This window comes from Piliocolobus tephrosceles, chromosome 6, assembly GCF_002776525.5.
Source record: "Piliocolobus tephrosceles isolate RC106 chromosome 6, ASM277652v3, whole genome shotgun sequence".
NCBI lineage: Eukaryota > Metazoa > Chordata > Mammalia > Primates > Cercopithecidae > Piliocolobus > Piliocolobus tephrosceles.
In genome coordinates, this window is record NC_045439.1 from 31,104,948 (window position 1) to 31,113,747 (window position 8,800).

General features: G+C 51.1%; 1 protein-coding gene across 4 annotated transcripts in view; it reads right to left on the reverse strand.

Moving 5' to 3' along the window:
- Positions 1-8,800, reverse strand: part of JDP2 (Jun dimerization protein 2) — a 43,331-nt gene that overhangs the window by 33,042 nt on the left and 1,489 nt on the right. Inside the window, exon 1 of one of the 4 annotated variants that reach the window (XM_023184328.1) lies at positions 8,425-8,669. The exons of 2 other annotated variants lie outside the window; for them this stretch is intronic. Coding sequence is in view for 1 of the 2 variants with exons in the window: in XM_023184298.1 (XP_023040066.1) it covers positions 4,733-4,742 (10 nt within the window). In the remaining variant the exon portion in view is untranslated. Of the gene's footprint in view, positions 1-4,732; positions 4,933-8,424; positions 8,670-8,800 lie in introns of those variants that run through there. One more of the 4 variants, XM_023184298.1, reaches the window with a different exon arrangement.

Below are 8,800 nucleotides of genomic sequence, written 5' to 3' on the forward strand. Positions count from 1 at the left end.
ACCTTCCGGGTTCAAGCAATTCTCCTGCCTCAGCCTCGCGAGTAGCTGGAATTACAGGTGCGTGCCACCACACCCAGCTAATTTTTGTATTTTTAGTAGAAACAGGATTTCATCATGTTAGCCAGGCTGGTCTTGAACTCCTGGCCTCAAGTGATCTGCCCACCTCAGCCTCCCAAAGTGCTGGGATCATAGGCGTGAGCCACCACGCCCGGCTACCTCCATGGTCTCTTCATTCTCAGAGCAAACACATATTCCAGCTGTGCCAGACCAAAAAAGTGTACAAGGGAAGACAGATTCAGACATGGAAGAAGGATGTAAATTAGGTCAACACCAAGGGAATTCTTCCCTCTACTGGGGGAAGCTCATGGGGAAGAAATGGTCATTTCAAAGCACAGATGGCAGTGAAGAAAGCTGGTCTGCCAATAAAGCCAGTCCCTTAAAGGGCTCCTCCTACCCACCCATCCGTCCAGTTACTGACCACCTACTATGAGCCAGCAGGGCCTAGGAATATGGAGGTCAGATGTACAGTCTTAGCTTTGGAGCAGCCTTATAAGTAGCATGTTAGTACAAAACTGCTCTTAGATTCTAGTCCTGGAAAGGAAATCATTTCTCCCTCTTCTCACCTTTCTGCCCAGGGCCATAAAATCAAAATCCTCGCTGGCTTAGCACTCCTGAGGGAACATCTTTGGCCTATCCTTCCATCTTTACCTGTTTCTTCCCATGGAGAGAGATGTATTTGGCAGAAGAGGGAAGATCTGATGTCCATTGGGCAATGCTTCTCTGTCGGGCAGTTAATGTACTCAGATGGCCACATGGTTCTTGGGCTCTCTGTCTCCTGCAGGAGTGGCTTTGGAGGGTGACCCTTGACAACCACCTGTCCCCATTCCACTTCCCATGTCTAGATCATTCCAGAGAGGGGCATTCATGAACCTGTTTTGGCCACAAGTACAAGTCATATTCTCCATCTCCATTTCACTTTTGAAGGTGAAATTTGGTTCCCTGTCCAAGTCCAGAGTCTGTTTCCCAATAAGTTCTATTTCGCTAAGAGGAAAAGTATGTGAGTAATTTGTATCCTCAAGCACAAAGGTTTCCACTGGCCATCACTTTGTCTAAAGCAAGGTGTCTAAAGCGAGGTGCCTGGGAATGGGAAGTGGACCTGCCATTTCATCCTCAGTACGCCTGCTGCATCTGTCACAAAGCCTCTGCCCATAGCTCCCTGGCTTGCCCCAGAGTTTTTATTTGGTATCCTCAGGCTCCTCTATCTGTGCTCTATCTACTGTACCTCCCACATCTGGTCCTCTTAGCACCCCTTCCCACTCACATCCTTTCTCTACTTCCTTCACCCAGTGTCCCTGGGCCATCGGAAAAAGGTGTGAGACTCAATCACATTGAATTACAGTCTTAGAGCTGAAGGAGGCCCTGTGCTCATCTAAACCACATCCTCATTTTGACAGGAGGAAACTAAAGCTCAGAGAGGCTAAATGGCCTCCCCAAGGTCACACAGCTGCAGAGGGTTGGAGCCACGGCTCGACTCCTGGTCCCAGGGTTTTAGACCAAAGCTTTCTCACTCTGCCTTTTTTGTTTCCCTTCCTGGGGTCCAATAGGTAATGATGCCTTCAGCATAAGGAATGACTTTCTCATGATGGGCTTTCAGACACCAGCCCATAGTAGAGGGTCATTGTCTTGCACAGAGGACCCTCCACCCCCCACGGAGATCCAGGTTTAGGAAGTTCCCTGAATAACTCCGTGGTAGCCTGCGTGGGAGCCCAGACATAGAAATAGCCCCTGAGACCTCTCGCATGTGGATGTTCAATGTCCTCTGATCCCCCAAACTCTGAACTGGACTGGAGCCTAGTGGCAGTAAGAGAGCCCCCTCTCAGCCCTCTGGAATGGAACCTGCAATGCAGAGAGGGCCGCAGCCTGCCACGTAGGAGGCTGCTCCAGGGCACTGTAGATGAGCTGCATGTCTCCCCTGGCCTCCTCTAAGGAGAACAGGGAGGGAGCCAGCAGGAAGACCTATTCCTTGTAGCAAAACTGTACCGGGAACAAACCATGTGGCCATGTGGCCAGCAGCGTGGTGATTCCAAGTGGTAAGCAGCAGTCATGGCTGGTTGTTGCCCAGGTGACCCCAGTGCTTAGCATCATTTCTGGCACAGAAAGGGTCATCAATAATACTTGTTGAAGTAAGAACTAAGTAAATAAATGAATGAACAAATGACAGCAAATTCACAGCAGAGCAAAATTCAGCAAATGGGGTAAGAATCCGTCTCTGGAAGCTTAGATGCTCATTATCAGGCTGTAATTTCACCTCCAAGTTATTCATTCCCACAGTAGACCCCAAGAAAAACACTCCAGAGGCTTCTGTGTATTTCCCTGCCTAAACCTTCCATCTCTGGGAGATGGAAGCCAGACCCCATTCTGTTCCGGGAATGATAGGCTGTTTGCAGCTTCTGTTTATTCTCACACAGATGGTAGAAATGAGACACTAACAAATGATCCCAGAATACAATGAATTTTCTGCTACTGTGGAACCCTCTGAAGGGGCGGCCATCCTCTGGGAGCAGGGGCTCCTAAATTTTGCCATTCCTGCTCCCCTGTGAATCCATCCCAGTGACAAGCCTCACCCAGGGGACGAGGTACTAGTCTTTCCTTTGTAGAAGCAAAAGTCCCCCTCTCTTTCCTCCCCCTACAAAAGAGCCCCCAACTGCTCAGATACAAACCACAAAGCCCTCAGCCACGCCATTCCTAGGAGACAACCACAGCAGCTGACATTCACCAGCCAGAAGTCATCCTAAACATCTCTGGTGGGGGGGGCACAGAAAATGGAGGAGCTGAGCAGCTGCCTTTCATAATTGGATCCTCATTAACTGCAAAGAGCTGGCTGACGATCTAAGGCAGAAAGGCAACTTTAGTGATTTGAAAAATAAAACAATTTGATGTGATTTAAGGATCTATAAAAAGGGGGAGGGGGGCGGTGGAGGTGGCAGCGGCAAGGAATCAATAACATCCAGAAGGAACTTACCCACTGCAAGGAAGACTTAGGAAAGATGACAAGAGGTGAAATCATCTCCCACACTGGTTGTTCCATACGGAAACAATTTAGTAGGTAAAGAAGAACTACGCACTAAAAGCTTCAGGAGAAGAACCCAGAGTTTTTTCCTTTCAGGGCCCAGGAGGTCTGAAAGGCAGATGAACATCCTCAGTGTCTCCATGAGTAACTAGAGGGCATAAATAAGGAGCAAGCTCTATATATTGGCAGAACACCAACATTGGGAAATGGGGCTTGTGCCTCAAAATATAGGCCTGGAATCCAAGAAGACTTTGGCAATGCGGGACACTGACCAGGAATAAGTTGGAAGTCAGCCAATGAAGGAAAGCTGGGTGAAACACACATCCAAGATGGCGACTAGCAAGGCATGAATCAGATAGATGAGGTTCAGAAGGTCACAGTAGACCCTAAGCTGTTGTTGACCCTAAGATTATGATGCAGCTCCCTGAAAGCCAGCTTGAAGAAAATGGGGACCAGATGGATCTAAGAGGAAAGAACTTGGAAAAAAAAAAAAAAGGTCTGATAGCTGTACTCTCTACTCTTCCTCAGTGGCCTGTGGGCACACAGTTAGGGCACTGCATTGTATAAGCAGAAGAAAAGCCACAAAACATTTCAAGTCTAGAAAATAGAGCCTCCTGGGAGATACTAACATGAAGCATCATTTCAGCCAAAAGAAAAGCTAAAGGTAACTTATTAAGCTTTTTCCTCTGGTTTTCTTCTCTCATTTTTTTGTATGTAAATCTGTAAGGTATTAGGTTGGTGCAAAAGTAATCACGGTTTTTGCCATTGAGCGTAATGGCAAAAATCGCGATTACTTTTGCACGAACCTAACGCCTTAAATCTTTTTTTTTTTTTTTTGAGACGGAGTTTCATTCTTGTTGCCCAGGCTGGAATGCAATGGCATGATCTCGGCTCATCACAACCTCTGCCTCTCGGGTTCAAGTGATTCTCCTGCCTCAGCCTCAAGTAGCTGGGATTACAGGCTTGCACCACCATGCCTGGCTAATTTTTTAGTAGAGACAGTTTCTCCATGTTGGTCAGGCTGGTCTTGAACTCCCAACCTCAGGTGATCTGCCTGCCTCAGCCTCCCAAAGTGCTGGGATTACAGGTGTGAGGCACTGTGCCCGGTCCTTAAATCTTTTTTAATGGAAGTGTCTATAAATAAATAACAGTCTTGTTTTATAAGTCAAATTTATAAGGGCCATTCTTGTTAGAAAGTGCCCAAAAATCAGCATTTTCATCCAGAATGGCAAAGACAGGTAAATAAAAAGAGGTTAAGAGAAACTTAGCATCTGCATCATGAACTTTCTGTTCATAGAAACAAAGGTTTCAAGGAGGCTATAAAACTCCTGGGCCTCTTTGAGAAGGTAAGCTCCCCTCCAGGCCACCAGCTGACTTGGCTGCCATGAGGAATAAAAATAGGTGTGCATGTGGGTGCAGATGGCCTAAGGCTCAAGGCTTGGTGCTAAGAGAACGTGGAGGTGAGAGTGACAAGTCAAGGAGGGAGGGAGTTTACAGTTGAGGGCAGGGCATGGGCAATGGCGACTGAGACTCAACAAGAGAAGTGGGAGATCTTGGGAGCCAAAGCCTGGGAAGATTCCCCGAAGAGAACAGGATGCAGAGGGCAGGAGTCCACAGAGAAGGTCAGAAAGGTGCCAGGCCAGTGGTCATGGCGCATAGTACCTGCTACCATTAATCTTGGAGAATCAACCACAAAGCCTCTTCTTGGAGCTAAGGAGTCACCCAGGATGACCTCTCTCTTGGAATCTGAATGACGTAGGTCACGCAGCTTCCAAAAGTCGAGGAGATCCAGAAGGCGAGAAGCAAGATGATGGGGGGAGGGCTCCAAGACTGAGAGTGCAGGCGAGCAGCAAAAGGCTCTCTTCAGATGGCTGTCCCCAGCTCTGCAGGCCAAGAGGAAGGTGGGGTTAAGAGTGGTGGTTTTGGAGCCAGATCACCTGAGTGTGAATCCTAGATCTGTCCCTTACTGGCTGTGTGCCCTTGGGCAAGTTCTCTAACCTCTCTGTGCCTCTCTTTCCTCAGCTGTAAAGTAAGAATAACAATGTTATTTGCCCTGTATAACTGTCTAGAGGATTAAATTAGTTAATACTTGGAAAGTACCTGGAACAGTGCCTGCACATAGTAAGTGTGAAGTCAGTGTGGCCACCAGGGCCTTCCTTCCTGGAGGGGCACTAGTGCCAGATGACCCCTCAAGGTCCCTTCTGGACTAGTCTCTCTTTCCTGCAGCCATGAAGAGGATTCTCCCCAGAGGATTCTCTGCTCTCCCACTTTCCAGCTCTAAATCCCAAGGGGGCAGGACCATCTTGCATCCTGGCAGTTGACTGAAGAACAGAAACAAAGGGTGCCAGGTCAGGGCTGGCTAGAAGGTGCAGAAATGGGGCCCAGCACCTGCCCTTGGCCTCGGTTTCCTCTAAGGTCTCCTCCACCCTGCAGGCCAGAACACGGCTGCACAGACACTGGTAACAAGGTGCCGTCAAGAACTAGGTTTCCATTCCTGCCCCAAGGCAGACAGCCAGCATCTCCTGTGCCGTTTTACCTACTCCATCCCTGCACTGCTTCCTAAGAAGACAATGAGGGGTAGCTGGGTTCAAGAGAAGCCACTGAACACTGGCAGCTGTGATCCCTGCACAGCCATCCCAGCCATAGGAGAACCTGGAACCAACCCCCAGGAAACTCCTGGTTTTCCCTGGAGACCAGAGAAATGCTTCCAGGGCCTTGCCTATAACACAGCTTTGTGCTCTGCCTAATGTAGGTGCTCAGTAAATACATATGAAGTTATCTCGGCCAGGAATCTTTAACCCAGGCAGCAAGAGGAAGCTGGGAGCGTACAGCTACTGGACAAGCTTTCTATTCCCCCTTCGGCTTCACGCCAGTTCTGGTCCTTGGTGGCTGGCAGGGGTTAACAGTACCACACCTAATACAGACACACACACAAGGTGTGATAACCACCCTGGTGTTTTTTTAAAAAATGCCATTGGCCAGCTGAAGCTTTGCAAATGGAGCTCCGCAACAAAATCCCGTGGGCTACAGCAAGAAAATAGACTAAAAAACAACAACAACTAAGAATGGTGGGCTCTGGCCAGGCCTCCCACAGCCAGCAATAAGTAAAGAAACACAGGCTGAAAATTCCAAGACTGGGTCACTAAGGCATTTGTCTCTGCTGAGTTCCGAGAGGCCAAACCACACACACACACACACACAAGAACGCGTGTGCACACACATGCACATGCACACACACATACACAGGCACATGGAGCTTGGCAGTCCCTAAGTTCCAGAGTTGGTAATACAAGCCACGGAACCGACTGCCAAGACAAGCAACAGAACGAGCCAGGCCCGGTTTCATTGGCCACCATACACTGCATATGGCCCGGGATGCAGCCAAAACAGTGTTCTCACCCTCCTCAAAGGCATAGGAGACCCTCTGTTTTCAAACACACCTCCACAGAGCCTTAATTAAAGGAAAATGGAAAAATAATGTGCCTGCTGCCCTCCCCTGCCTATATAGGTATGCACACACACACCCATACACACTCACTCCATTTTTCTCTTCCTCCCATTTCGGTTTCAAACATAATTCATTCGCATGGAAAAAAAGCAAACTGCATCCTGCAGCAGAAAGGCAGAAAAGAATGTTGCTTGCCCTCAACCCTGGCTCTGATTGCTAAAGTTGAGCTGGGGCTGAATGAATACTGAGCAGGCTGGCCTAGAGTCGGCATTGGCCCCTTTCTTTCCAGAGGGGAGATGGAAGCAGACACTCGAGGGAGACAGCCCATTGCAACACCAGTAGCCCCACTACAAACGAGGCCCAGAGAGCCTATTCCTGTCAGGGATTCTGCAGGTTGGAAAAGATGCCCACACATCCTGCAAACAGGTAGGGAGATGACAACAAACCCAGGGAGTCAGTAGGAGCATTCCCTGGTAATAGCTGCAAAAGTTAGGCAGTGGGTGAGTGGGGAGACCCTTATCCAAACCGTTTCTATGGGGCATTGTCACCACTTTGCAACACATCTCCTTGAAGGTGACTGCAGCCAACCTAGGAGAAAAGCCAGAGGTCTACACACCCATGACTCCCTGCAGCCCTTCAAATCGCACAGCACCCAGCTCTTCAGGAAGATTCTGGAGCTGCCTGCAGCTCTGAACCAAAGCCAAAGTAGAAGGGAACAGAAGAGTCTTTGAGAAATCCATCCTCCCTGCTCTAAACAAGGCAAAACCTTAACCACCCAGAGGTATGAGAATAGATTTTGCTTCTCTTCCTGGATCCTCAGGTTTATATAAAATCAGAGCCGTGCTCACACCTGATACCTGGTTAAACTCTCCCCTAGAAACCTGCAAAGAAAGATAAGCCATCCATCCAAGCTGCAGCCAGATTTGCTGGAAAGGTAAAAGCAATGGGAAGTGTTTTTTAAAAACCCTCAGGGAAGGAAGGTTGGGGGGAAGGGAGATATGTGAATGCAGTTCCTATCAAGGGCTTAAAGGACGTTTGGGTACAAATGTACCCAAACATGGTTCAAAGCTTCCCAATTCCTGATGCTCCTCAAATTAAGACCCTAGGGAGAGACCACCAAGATTTAAGCCTGGGTACACACGCCTAAGCAGGCTGCAAGCCCTTTCTGAGATACAGACCTGAGCACATTTGCCCTAAGCACATGTGGTCGGGCCATAGCCCCATGCCCTGGATTCCAATAGGGAGGGCAGCACCCTGGGCAAGGGCCAGGCCATCTTGCAACTGGAGATGACCCAAGGGGGTCGGTTGATTTCTCCTTCCACCAGCCTCTCCATCCCTGCAAAAGAGCCAGGACCTCCCCATCTTCCCCAGCCTCCTCATCTTCCCTGCTCCTCCCACTGACCCAGGCAAAGCCTGGCTCTGCCATCCCAAGGTCCAGGGGTCCAGGTGGAAGGCCCACTCCACCCCCACACTCTCCCACCCCCAACTGCACCCCTACCCCTCGACAACCTCCTTTGAGGGGAGGAGCAGAGGAGAGCCTTCTAAGCTGGGCTGGGCAAGGGAGAGGCTGGTTACCTACAGGAGCCTGCTTGCCTCCTTATATAACCTGGCGTGGGAGACAGGAGAGCCCAAAGGGGACCCCGGCCACCCCTAGATCCTCTCCCAGCCCAGAGCTCCAAAGCAATGGCCATGAGAGAAGCTGCCTTCATTGGATGGAAATCCAGAGCCCTTCTCAATACTCTCCTCCGGGTCCGGGTCCTCCGGGAGTCACACTTCCTCCCTGCCAGCAGGTCCTTGTCATCCCTCCACAGTCGAACCCCCACCCCAACCCCGCACCTCCCTGGCCCTTCACCCTCCATCTCCACCCGCACAGCCCGTCTCCGCGGGCAGTTTTCTCCCCACTCACCCCGCCTTCCCCGCCGCCCGAGGAGAGCACCTCCCTGCAAACGGACAGGGGAGGAGAGCGCGGGAGGGAGAAGGAGGGAGCGCCCCGGCTGCCCAGGGAGCGGACGGAGCCTCCCGTCCCGGGGCGGGAACCAAAAGGAAGCCTGGGGCTGCCGGGCGCCTCGCGGGAGGGGCCCGGCTGCAGCGCCCGGCGCGGGGAAAGATCGGGGTCCCTGGGCTGCGGGAGCCTCCCCGCGGGGCTGGGCTGTGGCTCCTCGCGCTCCGCCCGCGCGGGGGCGGCCGTCCCAGGTGCCCGCGCCGCGCCCCGCCCCGCCCCGGCGCGCCCGCCCCGGCCCTGCCCCGCCCCGCCAGGCAGCCCCCGGCCTCCTTTTGGTTCC